This window comes from Canis aureus, chromosome 3 (genome assembly GCF_053574225.1).
Source record: "Canis aureus isolate CA01 chromosome 3, VMU_Caureus_v.1.0, whole genome shotgun sequence".
NCBI lineage: Eukaryota > Metazoa > Chordata > Mammalia > Carnivora > Canidae > Canis > Canis aureus.
In genome coordinates this window covers 62,871,294-62,890,531 of record NC_135613.1, presented here as the reverse complement: position 1 = coordinate 62,890,531, position 19,238 = coordinate 62,871,294, and the positions used below count along the sequence as shown (strand labels likewise).

The 19,238-nt window shown below is 36.4% G+C and overlaps 1 protein-coding gene across 14 annotated transcripts in view; it reads right to left on the bottom strand.

The window, feature by feature from the left end:
• Nucleotides 1–19,238, bottom strand: part of GRIA4 (glutamate ionotropic receptor AMPA type subunit 4) — a 374,556-nt gene that overhangs the window by 43,103 nt on the left and 312,215 nt on the right. For 12 of the 14 annotated variants that reach the window (XM_077893287.1, XM_077893291.1, XM_077893289.1 and 9 more), the window contains exons 11-13: nt 12,298–12,504; nt 6,557–6,927; nt 4,237–4,435 (exon numbers count right to left, since the gene is read on the bottom strand). In XM_077893287.1, coding sequence (XP_077749413.1) covers nt 4,237–4,435; nt 6,557–6,927; nt 12,298–12,504 — 777 coding nt within the window. Of the gene's footprint in view, nt 1–4,236; nt 4,436–6,556; nt 6,928–12,297; nt 12,505–17,531; nt 18,815–19,238 lie in introns of those variants that run through there. The other 2 variants (XM_077893298.1, XM_077893297.1) reach the window with 2 other exon arrangements.

Sequence of the window (19,238 nt, the reverse complement as noted above, 5' to 3'; positions counted from 1 at the left end):
CCGGGACTCCAGGATCACGCCCTGGGCCGAAGGCAGGTGCTAAACCATTGAGCCACCCAGGGATCCCTAACTCTGCCATTTTATAACAAGTTTCAATCTCTGAAAAACCATAAACTTTCTGGATCACCAGATGATACAGAAGTCCTTAAACATTTATTCTGATTATTTCCATTTAGAGAAATGTTGGTAAATAACATCCTTTCAGTGTATAATCACTCTTTAAATGCATTGATAACTTGACTTGAGAGGTTCACTTAGAAGGGTACTGAGGTCCACATACACTGGTTATTTCGTCCGGTGTACTACATTGAAAACAGAAGAAGTAAAACCTGGGTATTATTTTGATTGAAAATTTTCTTTGAAAATTTTTTAAGAATATGAGAGTCCAGCTAATTACCTGGCAATCTTCTAGTTACTGTTCAGCATCTTACTGAAAGGGATCAGAACCGCTAAATAAAACTAACACAGCAGAGTAGAAAAAGAGTATGTTTAGGGCTTGGTAATTATGCAGATAATTTAATTATAGAATGCAATGAAACCTTAAAGCTAATGATTCCTTTTTAAAAGAATAAAGTATCTTTAGGCCGCAGATATCTTTTAGAAGTCCATTTGCATAATACTAATGTGAGGGAAATTACTGTGGCATTTGTTTAAGTATATTGAATCATATATGCCGTAAGTGCAAAAGAAGTTACGTTAATTCCTTTAAAGTCTAGAAGAAAGAGGAATCCGTAGCATAGTTGTGCCACACTTAGCAAGCCTTCTGTATGAAGGAAATTATAAAAATGCAGCTTCCCGGTGGAAAATAGGGGAATAATGAAAGCGACTCTTTTAGGGGAAAAAAATCACACTGTTTGTCACTCTGTGAAGGTTTAGGAATCCTGATTCTGATTTCAAGGTGAATGGCGTAAATAAGGTCGCATCCTCATGGGGAAGGGGTGCCTGGGGCATTCAGAAAGGGAACACTAGAAATCATATCCCTGCACTGTATTTGTGACCACAGGAGGTGTATACTTAGGAGTGAGGGCAAGCACACCTTTATAAATTTGATGAGACAGGCTGAAAGGAAATTTCTGCAGATCCAGCAAACTCATGAATACAGTGATAATGGGATTTCCAGTCCCCAAAACCTCCAACTGTAATGTCTTTTTAAGGATCAGGTTTGGGGAGTGTATATGCTCAAGGTAATTGGCAGAGATAATACAAAAGTCATTATTTTTTTTTAAGATTAGAAAAATCTCAGATTTCTGTATTTATTGTGAAGTTCAATGCAGAGGAAGCTTATGATTTCAAGCATTATTTTATTACTTAGAATAATTCTTGGAGTTTTAAAAATGTGCTGTCCTTAAAATTTCTCAAAAATTAAGTATCCTGCCTTTCCTGTTTTTAATGGAAAATATGTACAAATGTCATGCACTATAGTTAATATTTACATTGTTGCCAGGTGAATTATTTTCTGCTTCCGGCAGCTTATGCAGCAAGGCTGATGTGCACAATATTTGATAATCTTATAAGCTCTGAGATAGTAATCACCTCATTTATGCATTCCTGTTTATACTGAAACAGCCACATCTGAACTGCAATGAAAATCGGTGTGCACACATCAGGTGTGTAATAATGCTGAAGCACCAGCAAGGCTGCCGTTAAGTGACAGGTACAGACTTTCCTTAAATGCCTCTGTGTTTATGCTTAACAAGATACACAGAACACAAAACATACCAAGTTTCATAATGGGGCCAAACCAAGGAAACGGTTGAATTTGGATGTAGCCCCCCCCCCAGCACCCCCTTGGCCTAATTCTTTCTCTAGTTGATTGTGACTGCAACATTTTTTGAAGCCCTGAGTATAGGTCACTGCCTGAGGCAGTTTAGCGGAGCTGATAGATGTACCATTACTGTGTTCCTACGAGAAAACATTTTGACAAGTACAAAAATACCCTTCACATTCTGTTTCCTCAACCCGTCAGACAAAATGGTTTATTTAAACCAGGTCATCATCTGTGGGAGAGGACGGGGAACATAGGGTAGGAAATGAATTAGATTTCTATCAGAGAACCCAAGTTTATGCATTTCTGAAAGTGTGCTGCCAGGGAAAATTATTTTCCTGTCCCATTAGGGTTCAGACCGTTCTGCAACAATAAATGCCTTATAAAAAAATCTTTCAATTTTAAAACTGGAGTTGGGTGGGAGCGAGAGGAGAGAGGCACTGGGTGACCGGCACAGCCTCTCTGAAAGGCTCTGCAAATCCAGCAAGCCGGCTTTCCTTATTCCTGTATTTCTTATCAATATAGTCTCTTATCTACCTCACCAGTTTTTAGAATTTGGAACAATTTTTAAAAGCTCTATAAAGATTAGAAATAAATATTTTCAGCATGCTTGATGCCAAAGAGCTTTATGGTGAGTTATTGCTGACATTTTTTTCAGGGAATCAACATGACATTTCTTTCTCCCTTTATCACTCAAGGCAGAATGATGAACCTGCAAATATTTGCCTTATTTACATGAAAATCAGTTGTCATTTGTTGGTAAAATGCAAGTGATAGATAGCACAAACTTGTATTCCATTTTGATGCATACCTCCAATGGTTTCTAGGCAAAGTTACTGAATTTTACCTACTTACTTTTTGGTGGAAGCAGTTACAGATTTACAGATTTCCAGCAAGGAACTGAAATTATGCTAAAATGTGAACGTTTCTATCAGGAAGCTTTAAAGACTGGGATGCACTCAGTAAGTGTTAAAAATTTGAAAAAAAAATTTGGTCAGTTAAGTTTATCCACAGAATATTGTTAATAAAATGTATTGTCATGAGCATTCTTTACAGTTTTAGAAAAATCTGCAAATACTTCATAATTATTGTAAATGTTTCATTATATCTACTAGCAATGCTCTAAATTGTTGACAAGGACATTGTTCACTGCCTGGTTTATTTTGTAAACAATGTCCAGTGATGGGTTTGACAGAATTTTTGAGTGATTTGTTCTTAATATAGTATTATGTAGTATATAAGGATACTTTTTTAAAAAAGAAAAATCTCTTACTGAACTTCAAGTAGATGAAAGTTTAAAAAGTAGGATGTTTTGTTGTTTTTAATTTCCAAGCTGAGTGAGAAAGTGATAAGCATATACATTTAAAATGACAATGTAATCTCCAAGTACTGTATACATAAGCATGCACTTACTTCAAAGGGCTGTCATTATTTTTACATGAAAGCTTAGACAATCGGGAAATATTCTTGACTTCTAAATTATTAAATACCTAGATTAACTGAGATTAAACGTAAAATGCCCTCATTATTACTTAGGTAAATATTTGTGAAAATGTTACTCTGGCTACCTTTTAGTGCTTTGGTTTTATTATTTATTTATTTATTTATTTATTTATCTATTTATTTATTTGTTTTTATTTATTTATTTTTTTAGTGCTTTGGTTTTAAAATCACAAAATGAATCCTTATCTCTGACCAGACATTATCAAGTGCGTGTCTCCGGATTTCAGTAGAAGCAGAGTAAAGGAGTTTCATTGATCAAACATTCATCCTCCTAATAAAATACACAACTAAAAAAAACAGAAACAAACAAACGTAAAACCCAAATACCTGCCATCCCGATGGGGAGCCAAAGAAAGGGGTCACATCCACATGTGAAATTATGTCAGTTTGAACAATTTTATGCAGAAAAGCAGAGACAAGCAGCATACACCATACCTTAGAAGGTGTCCAGAGCCTAAGAGTTCTGTTACCATCTTTTGTTACATTACTTTGAAGTCCGTTGTTACAGAATAGATTATAGACTATACCTCATATGAGGAAATATGAGCTTCACTTAAGGTTTTGGTTTCAAATGCACCAAATTAAATGTATTCTTAAGACAAAACAAAACAAAACAACCTTGCTTTCATTTTTATGCTCTTAACCCCAAAGGATACATAAATTATAATCCTCTCAGAGGCAGTATCATAGCATTATCAACACTGGAATCTTTTGGATAAGTTACATTAATAACATTGTGTGAATTACCTTTTTGTTGTTACTTTTCCTTGGGTCTCTCTTGCAATGTGAATAAACAAATTAGCTTTTGCAAACCAAAGTGATTATAAAATCCAAGTAGAAGTATTAGCATTAAACACAGAATTACTGTTATATTTGCAAAACCTGCAAATATAATATAACCTGTTGGCAACAACTGCCTGAATTTCAAAATCATGAACATTTCATGGTTAGTTTTTCCCTTAACTTACTCTGAAGAATTCTTTGGTTGACCCTGAATCCAGTGTTCCATAGGCAATTTCTGTTTGTTTGGCCAGGTCTTCCGCACTTTCTATGGGGGAGACCATTCGCTCAACCGTCAGGAAAGCGGCGAGGTTAGCGGTATAAGATGATATAATGATGAGTGTAAAGAACCACCAAACACCTCCAACAATTCGACCTGAGAGGGATCTAAACATGGATAAGGTAATGCACATTTTCCTTTTTCTAACCAACATAGAGAAAGAAAAGAAATATCATAAATTCACATGTTATGTTTAAAATCACAATGGCAATTATCATTTTGTTTTCTGGCAGTCCACTACAGAATGATTCTAGACTTTCTGAATCACCTGATGCCTTTTATGCCATATCGAATATATGAATGCCACTGAAAATATAGAAAAGGTTTCCTTTTTATTGTTTATCAACAGGAATGTGGAACGTCATGCCTTTGCTTCAGAGGTAGAAAGGGAACCCTTACTTAAATTCCTCGATATCCTCCCCCTCCACAGTTTAGCATCTCTGCAATTAGGGTGCAGACTATGGGTGATAGGATAAAACACAGCTGTGTGGTTGCACCAGCAGCATCCTTTCTCTCTTTGTGGTATGTGAAATAGCAGTACGTGTTAGCAATGGGAACGGTCTCAGATTTCACAGGAGCTGGTGGATGCCCTTCTGAAAGAACCTGGGCCTGCCTTTAGATAGAGCCCTGCCAGGGCAGGTGGGACATGAGCCCACATGGGGCTGGACCAGAGGAGGACATACACTGGTCTCAGAGTGACCTCCGCTGAGGATTGTTTTGTTTGTTTGATATTTCATTTCTGATCTGAGTGGAGGAGAAGCTATCTCCTAATGCATCTTTACCTAATGCTCCAAGAATGTTCTCTCTGCTGCTGCCAACATGAGACCAGAGCATGTGACTTGTCAATGTACAGCATGACAGCATTAAAAATGGATGCCAAATCTCAAAAGAGAAAAGTTCTCCCCCCCCATCCTTTCCCTGGTATCAGGGGTGTGTGGGTGATGTAGATGCACGGGGAAAGTGAGGGTGGAATGAAGAAAAAAATCCAGGTCATTTTCACAATTGATGCCACTCACTGGGACCATCAAACTATTTAAAATTCCTGGGACAGATTGTTTTTAAACATTTTTTTTAATGTAAGAAAAAAATTCATATTTTTCATGACATTTCTAACTTTAAAATTCTCCCTTCTTAAACATTATTATATAAGTGACACCTGCTGGTTTTTTTTTTTTGTTTGTTTTTTGGTACCTGTTGGGTTTAACTTAGCATTTGCTTAATCCTGGTTTTCAAAACCATTATGAGACTTGCTTTGCTTTCTTTTCATTTCATTGATTCAGAGTCACTGACTCAGATTCCTAGGTTATTAGAATTTAAACACATTTATCATTTTTCCTGGGTCTTAAGGAACATAGACTGCATTTTGCCTAAAATATCTCCTTTTGAGAAAGCATACACTTCCTTAAAACATCTGTATATTTGTGATACTAATATAAGTCACTGATATTTAAGTTCAATCCGTAGCTTCTCCTACTTGTGGTTATTTTTTTCTGTGGGAGAAGTTTGATGTTTTTCCTGCAATAGGACATTGGCTACATTTTTGGCAAACATAACTAAAAAATAACTAAAATACGTTGGCACTGGATTTACCACTCTTAAAAAATGTCTTAGTGGCATCCAAAGGAAGCAAGCCATGACTCCACAGATATTGAAAAATATGTCTATTAAACTGACACAGAACTGAGATTGCTAACTGCCCACAGCTTGGTTTATTCATGTTTTGTTACACAGAAAATGTCTATCTGGTACTTGCTCCACCAACTCAGGTGTCAGGTTAAGTCTGTGGCAGAAATCTCCCGTGACATACATGGGATGTAAATCAAGGTCAAAATTAATTTTTAAAAGATGAGCAACAGCAACAATAACAAAAACTTTTGATTTTGAAAAGGAGGCAAAATGAAAATAAATTCTTAGTCTGACAATTTAGATGCTCATTTCTATCTGCCAGACCATTGAAAGAAATATTAATACTAACTTATCTTTGAGAGTTCTGAGCAGTTGCATACTTTTCCATTAGGAAAGTTCATCCTTGGGATGTGTCCACCTTTGGTGCTAACTTGGAAAAACTGGCTATGAATGTACTTTAGACTAATTTGGGAATTGCAAGTTTTTTTCTGTGTTTCAAATTAATGCTCTGCCTCCAGGAAAAGAATGTGTAGAGAGATATTCCATACAATACTGAGAATTATTGGGGAGTTGGTGAAGAAGGGAAGGGTTTTCAAACTAACCTGGGTGAAATGTCACATCCTTGCTGCATAAAGGCACCCAGGGAAAACCAGAGGCTGTTAAAGATGCCAAACTCATTGGGAGGCTGGTCGCTGGGTCCTTCCTTTCCATCCTCTGGCTCTTCTGTATGCCACTCATATGGACTAAACCTGCTAACTAGGAATAAGACCACGCTGACACCAATGTAGGCAAAGACTATGCACATCCAAATCTCATAGGCCAGAGGATCCAAGAAGGAAAACACTCCTGGTTTAGATTTCTGAGGCTTTTTGATCATTATAGAGATGCCCAAGCTCATGAAGGGCTTAGAGAAGTCAATGACCTCCTCTCGGACCAAAGTGATTGTCAGAGGGGCAATAGCAATCTCTGCTTTCTATAAGAGAAAAGACACATGAAAACACATAGGTTAATGCATTTCATGAAGCAACTGGCACTGGATTAATCCACTCAAAATGAACTAGTTATGCATTCATTCTACATTTTGAAGAGGGACGCCAACAGTTGCCTAAGAACAGTGATAAATACAAAGATGAACAGTGAACTCTTTTCCTAGGAGAATTTACCACTTAAATTGCACAAGGTATTTTTTTTTTATCAGTGCTGGTGATCAGATGGGAACAAAGAAAACCAGGGAAAGAGTGGACATAAGCAGAAGTAACCTAAATTCAGATAACTGTGTTAGTTTTTTAGGATGTGTGCCGGGCCAGAGGAGGAGCCTAGCTGCCTTCCCACAGGGCTGACTCTGAATTTCTTGGCCAGAATTGCTGCTATGTTGCAGCCTTTTCTGTTTCACTTGGAATGGTGCCACTGACTCATGACTTGGCCGCCCCTTCATATTATGAATGCAAATATCAAATGGTCCTTTTTTGATTCCTTTCCAGTTGTAAGAAAACCTACCCTACAGTCTGTGTTTGGAGGATGGAAGAAACCCACTGCTTGATGACATTTTTCCAATCCAGCGCACACAAAAATCTGGAAATGGGCATTTATTTTCTTCCTATTCACATAGTTTGATTTTCTACTTTGAATTTCTAACACAGCTTTTGGGAAACAGTGGATCTAGGTCTCGGCTAGTATGATCATACGACACCAGCTTCCGTGTTTGTTCTGTGACTTGGAGCAATTTGTCTGAGCCCCCTTTCCATGTCTGTACAGCAAGGACACTCTCCTGTCTGCCTCCCCACATTCCTGTGATTTTCCATTAAAGAAGTCCTAAGAAAATCCTTGTGAGCGTTGACGGAGGGATCATGTATCTGATGCTCAACTAAATATCTTAACACTCATGATAACGCTGTTTATCACTTTTTAGATGCTGGAACTGAGACTCAGGTGAGTTGTAAACATCATGGCTGATGTGTGATTGGAGTTGGTGTGTCTTCCATAAATCTTGTGATCTCTAAACTGAATGAAATAAAGTGTCATGAAAACAGTATGAACGGTTACATGATCTACAGGTGAACAAACGTTATTTGATCATCTTGAAAGGAAAATATTTGGCATTAAAGTGGAATCAGAAACACTGTGAGGCATGTGTGCTCTTACACAGAGGCTGCCACCCTGCCACCCACCCTGGGAGATGCTCAGGTGTTGCTGCACACCATGGCCCGCAGCTTGGTACCAGGGGATCTGGAGGCTGGCAAGGGGGTGTCCTTAGGCCATGATGCTGCCCATTGGGTGGTGGAGCATTAACCCTAAGTGCCCTCAAGTGAGAATGAACGTAGCTTACAGCAGAAATGCCCACACACACAAAAGTCAGGCTCACTGCCTGGAGGCTATTATTATTATTTCTGCCATATTATTACCTGTATAACTTTCATTATGCAAGTAATACATGAACTAGCAATGGAAAAATCAGTATAAAAACAGAAAATTAAGATAAGTCACCTCCATTCCCTTCACCTACTCTTGCTTTTTCTTCATATATGCCCTGCTAGACATGGTCTGATGAATAATATTTTTATTTTAAAAAGGGATAATACAAAACACAACAGTTTATAATTCCTCTACTCAGAAGTATATGATGAATTCCTTTTTATTTTTATCATATACATTAAAAACTAGTTAATGATTGCAAGTGTTTTATCATATGAAAATATCAAAATTTGCTCAATCTAGTTCTTATTTTAGGAGACGTCTATGCTATGCTGTTGCCAGGTTTACACAATTTCAAGCTTGGATGATGCGAACATCTTTGAAGACAAACCCTGGTACGTACCTTAAGTATTTAAGATGAATTTTTAGAAATGGGATTGCTGGTCTAAGTGGTAACAATCCTTATAATGGTCACGATTTGTTTTGTGAAACTTTTCTCCAGGAATATCACACAGACTTCAACTGTTGCCAGCACTGTGTGGATACGTCCGCAGCTATGAATGCTGGACAGCCCATCTGTGTCTTCACTATTGTTTATCTCTGCCAGTCTGACCCATGGAAAGCTAGATTTCATTGTGTTAATTTGAATTTATTTTTATGAATCAAATGGCCACTCTCCTTTTTTCTTCCAATGTCCTAACCTGCCCTTATTTTCCATACGGCGTATTTATTTTTTACTAACTTGTAAGTGCTTTTAAATATATTCAAAAAATTAACTTTTATTTTCCATATATGCTGCAAATATTCTCCCTGTCCAGTAATTGTTTTGTTTACACAACTTAGTTCACGGTACTTCATTGCAATATATATGTATTAAATTTTGCTGCAGCCATACAGAATTTTCTTTCTGTGTTTTCAGCCTTTGGTTTTGTGCTTAGAAAAATTCTTCTCATATCATATGACCAGTGTCGATCATGCATATTTTATTCTTGTACCTACAATCCCTTTAAACTTGGTATCATATGTGATGATGTGCTCCAACATTGTTAATCTTCCAAGTGGTTGTTCTGCTGTTGCGACAGGAATAATTGAGTAAATGCATCCTATCACTGATCTGAAATGCCACCTTTTGCATACCAAGTTGTCAGGTGTGGTGTTCTTATTTTATTTACACAAGCTACCACTAATGAGGGTGAAAGCCTTAAAAGAAGAGAAATAAAGTTGCCTCCTGCATATGAAATCAGGTGCGAGGGGAGGCAAACACTGGATCAGAGTGTGACATGATGGTTGATGAGGACAGTTTTGAAGTCTGACAGGTTGTGTTTTGAGACAGCCAAGTGAACAGAGAAGATACAGCTGGGCTTTCTCAGCTAGGATTGGAGATGTGACATCGTGTGCCTTGTTCCATGACCTCTTAGCCATTCCCAGAATGAAGTATGTAAAGTGTTTCCTGCAAGAACTTGATAACACTTGGGCTCTTGAGGGCTTCCAGAGTGAGGCCCATGAGCCCACATTTTAACACGTACCACAGGTAATCCTGGTGCTGGCAGGCCACGGAATGTGCTTGGAGGAGTACTCCCCGGAATTAAAATCCATGCACACAAGCAGAGCAGGGCCAGTGAAGGCGCAACAGAAGACACAGAATGGACTTGGTGTGGTGCACAGGGCCACAGGCAGAAAGGCCCTGAGGGCAGAGGAGATTCCTGTGCTTCTTGGCCACCACCAGGTGTGTGCTGAGGCCACATGTGAGGGTTTTCCAGAACACTTTTCCAGAAACTCCAGTAACAGAGCTTACAAAGAATAATGAAATAATAATAGTAATAACAATAATAATAATAATGGCTTCAAAGTGAATCATTTTACTATCTAATGTGCTTTGCTGGACAGGAGAGAATGGATAGAGCTCCACCTTGGGCCCTGGAAATCGGGCATTCATTGTATTAGCAGTAAGAAAGTAAAAAATAAAATGAGAAGAAAGTTCAGACTTTGCAGACACCAGAATGAAAATCACCAAATCTACAGGAAGCATAAGAGACATGGAAGAAGATTCCTTTTGGGAAAAACTCAAGTGGCAGAGATGAGGGAATTTAAACCTGGCAGAATAACTGATGATTGAATACAGTGAGTACCAGCAAGTGCTATGTCTCTCTTTGAGAACTGCTTGACCTCAGGGCTGTGTTACTGGGACGTGTGCTATGGACACAGTGTTTGGTTGACTATGCTCTCTCTTCATGTCACCTGTTTTTCTCACGTGAACAATGTGGTCAGAGCCCATGCAAAGGGGCGAGGCTGGACTTCCCAGTGGGTAGGGACTCTGGAGAAGAGATACGTGACAAATGTCGTAGAAAGTTACTTGGGTTAGTTACACCATCCATAACTAATTGGTAATCCAAGTAGGATTTTTTTTTTTTGAGATGAAATACCCAACAGTGTTTTCTAAAGAAAATGAATTACTGTAGTTCTCACAACTTGAATCATGTTTACATTTAAAATCTTATTGTCTCAAAAATTAAAAATATTACTAAAAGTTTAAAATATTACCAAGAAACAAACACATCCTTTTTGTTTGGAACCTAAAGCTCATTATCAAAGTGTTGATGAGCCGTGTGGTAAATTCCTTTTTGATTTTCTTAAAACTGAATTTATTTTTTTTCATTTAGGGCAACTAACAAGTTAGCAGTTCTTTTTAAATGAATATAAAACTAACTGATTGCTCCTTAATGCCAAACAATTTCCTCTTCTGTGGAGGTTACAGCTACTGTATGATACTGGTTGGAGAAAGTTTGTGGCGTAGAGGTCGGAAATCCAAGATGCAGAATCAGGAAACTACCAAATTGTAGTTCTGGCTTGGAAAAGGAGCCCCTCTCCAGACTTCTGTTATTGTCCTCAATCATTGAGTCTTTACTCTCTTCTAGGGAAGGATTACTCTTGTGTCATTGTTTCAAAAGGGTCTTGTGAAGATGAATTAGAGAGTGCTTTGAAGGTGAAATCTGTGAAATATGAATTGGCTTACAGAAAATTTCCGAGTACACTGTGAGTGTATGTGACTTTTATTGGTTACTCAATGGGCACAGCTCACTGTGAGCTCCAGGTTTTGTTTCTGGACTTTGGAAATATCATGCATCACCAACATTTGTGAACTGCTGGTTTCATTGTGATACTCTGCAGTGATAGCTGAAGAAACCAATCCTGTTCTTATTCAGGCAGGAATGTCTACATTGAATCTGCCCTTGGTGATCAATGTGTGTACTCAGTATCTGGTAAACTCAGAGGGAAGGGCCAGACGTGCATTTCTGTGAGGCCTGCTATGGAGTACGCTCCAAGTTTTGTGTTTCGCTATGTCTAAAAAAATGATAGCACTGCATAAAGTTTAAATTTACTGTGTTTAGCAGATCTATAAGAATCTCACATTATCGGTGAATATTTTATAGATGCTAAAGTAGTTTAATGATTGCTTTACCAATTATGTAAAAGATATTGACCAGTAAGTACAAGCAACAGGGGTACAAGTAACTAGTTAAAATTAGGCCCAACTTTATACTGCTGGAGGAAATCTGTTCCTTTAATTATCAAGTAACATTCATAATAGATTTGTTTTGTAGTTCTTAAAACAACATGGCTAGAGTAGAGTGGCATCGAGCTTAAGAGAATGGTCATCACAGATACTGAAGTCACTTTTTTTTTTTAAGAGGACATCATATTTCAGTTTTTTTTATCTTTCCTGACTTTGAAGTTATGAGGTATTAGCTTCTCTCATTATTTGGAAATTGCACCATAATGAGCTAGAGAAACATCTGAACATGGTAGATGCCTCTTGAATGTAACTGCAAATTTAAAAACAGCAACAGGTCTTGAGATATTGTTATATGCCCAGGTGAAAAAAAGTTTCAGGTTTATGTAAGTAAATTCGTGAATAAACTGGTCTGCTTACCCCATAAACAAGTTCTCCTACCATCCCATTCCAGATTTTTGTGTCCGCGTCCCTTGCTCCATACTTTCCATCAGGGACAATGGCAATTTTATACTTGATACCAATATGTTTTGCAATTTCAGATGCCAAATCTACACAGTATCCTTCATACTTGTCATTTCCTTCAAACATTTCGTGATTTTTCTTGTACATAACATATGGGGATTCCTATAATGAGAGAAGGAGAACTGTAAAGGAGAAATTATAAAACATGCAAAAATCTTTATGCAACTTTTCAGCTGCAGAATTTGACAAAAAGATTAGATTTAATATTAGTATACGCACTGATTTTGTGTGGCTAGAAATCAATAATAAAACAGATGAATATAGAAATATGCTTAGAAGTATATCCAGTTACTTTATATTGGGTACTAAAAGTGAAACCTTTCAAAATAGTTTTTTCCTGAGGGACTATTACATACCTAGTGCCATGATCATGACAGGAAAAATATAACATTAATAATTGTCTAGGGAAGCATCAGCCCATCATCTTTGGTAATGAAATTAGTATTTCTAAAATATCGCATGAAGTTAGACTACTTAGTAGGTATTCAAGGTAATAGGTCTCCTTATTCCGTGTCTTGTTTAGCCATGTTTAATTGCAACCTCTTTTAGGAAAGAAGCAAGATGCTTTTTTTTTTTAAACTCTCTAGCATTTTGCTGAATGCCTTTCTCAGAATGGGTTCTAGTGAGTTCAGTGAAGAAATGAATAGTTTAAAATATTCTATATACTAGTTTGCATTAAATTGGCTTTCCCAAAACTGTCCAATATTTTGGCTTTAGTGAGGCCTGTGGTGTGTGAAGGTTTCTATTATAAAATATGTTTCCAACGAAAGCTAATAATCTTCCCCCAGTTGCAACAATCACACATTTCAAGTGATATTCTCATGTAGGTTTTGAAGCAAGTAAGACAGAAAACAGGTAAAGAATTATTGTAAAAATCCTTATAAAAATGAAAAGGTTTACTGGTGGCTAATGATAACTAGTTTTCAGTTACAACACACACACACACACACACACACACACACTCACTCACACTCACACACCCTTAAGCCAAACCATTTAAAGGCCATGAACTAAAGAGACAAGTTAGCCAACAAGCAGCTGATTTTGGGAACGGAGCCCAAAGCCACCACAGGGTAGATCTGGTGAGCATACAAATACAGAGGACTGCCAGTCACACCTCAGAACTTTTAGTCGTTTGCAGACAAGGGCGGCCACCTTTGGCCACAATGTCATTGAGATCATGGATTTACATTCTATAACATTGTACTATCACACTCACTGAGTAATTTTCATACAAATCTTTTCAACTTCCCCAGCAAATGTGTGATTGGGGAAGTTGATCTTGCTCTTGGAACTCCGGATTAGATGGTATTTTACTTTGCAGAACATGGCAGTGGATACTACTTCTGATTTTAAGTACTTCATAAATGTAGAAGTTACCTTTAAAAACTTAACAAGATTGTAAATTACATGATATATAACTTGTAATAGAGATGCCCTAAATAACTGTACTGTGGGCAATTGTTTAGGGTTGGTCATTGAATAGACAGACTTGCCTTATGCTGACAGAGTCGAGGGACCCAGAAGTCTCTCATTTCTTTGAAACTGATACATATTTTAACAGGAGAGCTTCTCCACCTATAAAGTTAAGGAAACTGATGGTCTCTTCTTTAGATAGATGAAGATTATTTTGTAGCTTACAGAAAAGATTCTCCCAATACAAAGGTCTTGAAAATTATAAATTGTGGTGAGTTGTTGCAAGGTGTTAATTTCTAAAATTTAATATAAATGGTTAAAATGAGCTAATCTTTTCCTTTTCTTTTTCTTGTGACAGCTTATTAAAAATGGAAGTATATTTAGAGAAAAGCAAGAATCTCACATTTATAAAATGCTTAATATTGTAATTGACATGGCTGTATAGTTAGCACTTCCAACTTAGAACAAACTTAGAAGTTTTCAAAAATTGTATATCTATGGTTCACATGAGGTACTAAAATTGAAAGTCAATTTTAGTGTCTGGAATACTTGAACATTTAGGAATTTTAGCCATCAAATATATATATGACAGTGTCAGCTTGTGTGCACATTTCTCTAGCTAGAATTCCCATCTAATTTGCTAAATTCCCTCTACATTATATTGTAGACAATTTGCTTTATTAAAAGCCATACTTCTACTATGTACTCAAACATTTATTAAGCACTGACTGTGTGCCAGGCAGTTTGCTGGAGACTAGGGATACAAAAATACATAAAATATGCCTCTTGTCCTCTTGTGATTACTTAAGATTATACTTCTTTGTAATAAGGGTAAAGGAGTAAGAGTGATGGGAAACAATCATAAAATAGAGTAGTGAAAACTAATAATAGCTCTGAGTTAATTAGTGCATGCTCTGTATCAGAAATAAGGCTGAGTTCTTCAACTGTGCCTTTCATTTACTTTTCACACTGCTATTTTGAGGTAGGCACTTCCAATTTGCAGGGGGAAAATGCAAGTCTCAGAGACTGCAAGCAAATTGCTCCATTTCACAGAAGGAGCAGATGTGGGAACTGAATCTATATTTTGAAATATCTGGAAATTGTTGAAGCTATCATTGCATTTGTCAAAATAGGTGCAACTATTTGAGATTTCATATGATTTAACTAGAGAGGGGGTAAGTTTAAGGACATGAATTTCTGTGTGGTAAATGAAATACTTTCTGTGAAACAGTGAATACACAGTATAGATAAAACCTTTCCATATCTCCTCATATTGCCTGGTATCTACAAGGCACTCAATAAGTATAAAGATTTCCTGGTGCATTTGTGCTCTCTAAATAGGAATATCATGGCAAAGTAATTACATTACAACTTCTGATTCAGGTCTTCAAAAGGAAAGCAATTAATTTAAGTACTAGGCCACCTCTTCTGAAATAGACATATGGAAATCTAAATAAAAAATTTACCTAGTGTTTTCTTTCCTTTTTTTCAATTCCCTTTTGGGACAGCACATGTCCATCAGGAACTTCGCTTTCCTGCCAAACAGACCAACAAAGACTAGACAAACTTTCAGTTTACTGAAGATATTGATTAGAAATTTAGCTAGACTTCTGCACAACCAGGGGCATTCACAGTCATTGAGATGCAGATGAGTGGTGCATGCAGCATTAGAGAAATAAGATGATCACTCAGGGAGGTGGGAAAACAGGCAGAAAGACCAGATTTTTCTTGAACAAAAGCTCTCCTGGTTGCTCAGCTCTATGCACTTTATTCAAGTGTGTCTCATTTTGCTTTTCTTTCATATTAAATCCACATGAGTAGCAGATCCTCCACGCTCTCCCAATCGGACAATCTGCCCACAAGTAGGCCTTCTGACCTGCATATTTAGGGAGGATTTAATACAAGGTTTTGAGGGCTACCATGGGTGAAGAAAATATTAAATCTTTTCAGTATAATAGACAATGAGTCCTAGCCAGTCATGATTTGTAGGGCATCTTTGATAAGCCGCCTTACAGAGTCCAGGTATTCAATTGTAAATCAAAATGGAATGATCAGAGAAGCTCAATATAACCTCTTCTGCCACAAGAGTATAACCTATCATCTTTATTATCAACTACTGTGCTCTGTGATACAGGAATTCCTCAGAAGTTATTTTAAATGCATTACTTCTTAGGAGTTGTGAGTTTATTACTAAAATTTCCATAATGGGTAGTGTTCTACATCTGCTCTGCTATTTCAGGAAAAAAACAATCTCTGTCTAAAGCTGCTACATTAGGGCTTTCTTAAGTAAATGTTTGCGTAAATGAATTAAGATGATTTTCAATCAATAAAGTATTTTCCTACTGAGAAAATCTTTTTGGATTGTTCGTATTTAACAAAACTGTTGAAATAGATTCTTAGTGAAAATGCTTTAAGATTTTCTAAACATAAAAAAATACAATCATTACAATTACTATTGAAAACAGTTAAAATGATGAAATCAGTAGTATCGACCAAAGTTATTTGCTGTCTGGATATTTGCTTTTCTCCAAAGAATCTTACTAGTTGTAGGTAATTTATCCCATGGGCAAAATTCTGAAAAGTGGAAATTATTATTCAACTCAGAGAAAAAAAAAAGCAAATTGGATGGCTGCACAATTTTAGAATTTATTCAAAATAAGGTATTTCAAAACTAGTTGAGTGTTGAACCCTTTAGAGGCAGTGTATGTATGGGGGAAATTAATATTTAGTGCATGGAAGAAAATAAATCTGTATTTTTGTATGTAGATATGGATGTATTGCATATGCACATGTATATATGTGGAATGCAGCTGTAAAATTCTGCATAGAGAAGATAAAACATCAAACATCTAATAAAAGGAGAAAAAAGTAACCCCTGGAAAAGATCTAGCGTGATAAGTGAAATTGCTTTTAGGTTTGTAACATATTTCTGATGCTGCAGTAAATAAATGTGGATATATGGAGAATTTCCTAAAGGATTGTTAGGTTTACAAGATGGCAAGAAATACTTCTTAGCTGAGCAATGCATCATAAGCATCATTTAGCTTCAGGTGTGAACATTTGGGGGAAAAATGGGCTTGGCTGAAATACTGCTTTAGTTCTCCTCTTCCAGAGTTCAGCAGCCAGAGGAGTGAAGTTACATGCCTCCCTCCTGCACACTGTCTCTTCCTCAACTGCTGCATATATGCAAACCTCAGGGTACAGAATTGGCTTCCTTAGCTTACTGACAAAAATTATGACTTAGAATATAGAAAGTTAGTATGACTCACAGTCTCATATACAATTACGGATTTTATCCAATTCGTAGTCGCTAAGTCTTAAAGACAAAATGGTAAGCATCTGAACTCAAAACTTTAGACCTTTCAACCCTGTAGTCATGACCCTTATGGGATGGTACTGCCAATTTTACTTTTTATTGAGATTTAGCTACATTATATTCAGTGGACTATATTCAGGTCAAATAAATTAGTCATTCAAATGAAGATCATGTTATAGATATGCCACACTGTTATAAGAAAAAAATTTCAATGGTACAAAAAAGCTGAAGCCGTATTTAAGAATGATATCTAGTATAATAGTCTATTGTTTGTTGTCTGCTTTCTTTTACTAGAATATAAACTTATTTGAATGCAGGATCTTTGTCTGTTTTTTTTTTCTCTAGCATTTCCCTGGGCTCATAGCAGACGCTTAATAAATATTTGTGGATGAATAAATGAATTTCTCAATCAATTTTATTTAACAACAGCATTTATCATTACAATGTATCAACATATAAATAACAACATACACCAAAGAAAGACAAATGGGAATAACAGCCATGCCATATCAATTTTGATCAAAGTGAATGATTTCCAGCGCCGCAACACCCCCAGCCTTCTGAGTCTAGATATCTGTCTTGCACATATTAACAATGTCTAACCAGCTCCATCTGTGTTGGGAGCTTTTGGTTGAATTTGGGAGATTATTACATGCAGGTGCCAATATCTCATTTGTCTACAAGGAATCATATTTCTTTCAACATGAATGAGATAGTAGAGATGTTGGTGGTTCCAGGTGACCATTTTCAACAAAAGCAAATACAAAAACACTTTTAGGGAAAGGATTCTACTATTTTTTTTTTAAATTACTGAATGATTATGCAATTGCAAAGCCCAAAGAGGTATTATTATATGAAGATTACACTTTTATACAAAAGACAAATATTCATATTGCACTCTTTTGATAGCAAAAATATTGAAGATATCACTGTCAAACAACAGTTAGCTTTACATAATATTCTTTATGTATATAGGAAACAACTGAATTTCTCAATTGTTTTAACTTTTTTTTTTTTTTTTTTGGTAGCATGCTTTCTGAAAACCAGCCATACTTGCAAATTGATTCAATATTTTGGTTTTAATTATATCTCCCACCCCTTTAATAACAGGGATGGAAAGGAGATTTTCTACATTATACCTATAATGCACATTAAAACACCTTATTTCACATAGAACAGGCAAAAGTTTAAAAAAAAACCTTTAAAGAAAACTACTGTGTATATTCATAAAACAAGCACACAAATTCATAGATATTTGCTTTTAGAAAAACTTCACTTGGAATTAGGAGTGATATAATTATGCTTTTTTTGTACAATGACCTCATTTCAAGATAGGGGAATTGCTATATCAGAATTGCTAAGTGATTCTTTTTCAACATCTATATATTTTCTTGCGAAAGATGAGGATTAATTCTTCTTTTGTTCTAGTATCTCAGAAAAGTCACAGAACTTTAAAAAAAAATTTTTTTCTGGTAGTCCAGAGTTGGTCATCCAAGAAGAATCCCACATGAAAAATTAGCTTAAATTTACTACACAGGAGAACAAGACTTGAGCCTTAGTTAGGAATGGTCGAACAGCGTCGAACTCATTTCTTTCTTGATCAATTTCTTAAAATAGGATTCTTCATCAGAGGCTGAAAAGAGGAGGACTGTACTGAAGTATGACTTTCCATTACTGTGTCTTTTTAGGAAAAGAAATATATATATACATATATATATACTGCTTTTCAAGTCCCATGCAACTACTACATAATTAAGTTAGAAGGTGTATATTTTGCACTCTTACACAACAACTGGTGTTGGCCGGTTTGCATTCTAAAGTCATAAACTTCTCATCAAGCCTTGGCAGAGTAACATGAAATTGCTAGCTGGTGATGTGACACAGAGAACACTCATTGCAATATATGACAACTTCTTTCTGGCATTTTCATGCTTTGACCTTGGTGCCAAAATTTTTGGAAATAACTTGACGTTACTAAAAACCAAAATTACATAAGCTAAAAACTAAATAATATAAAGCACTTCCACTTTATATGGAGTAAGGGCTGCGTAAGTAATTGAAAATGTGTTCTGCCTAACGAGACAGTGAGCTGAGGATCTAGGTC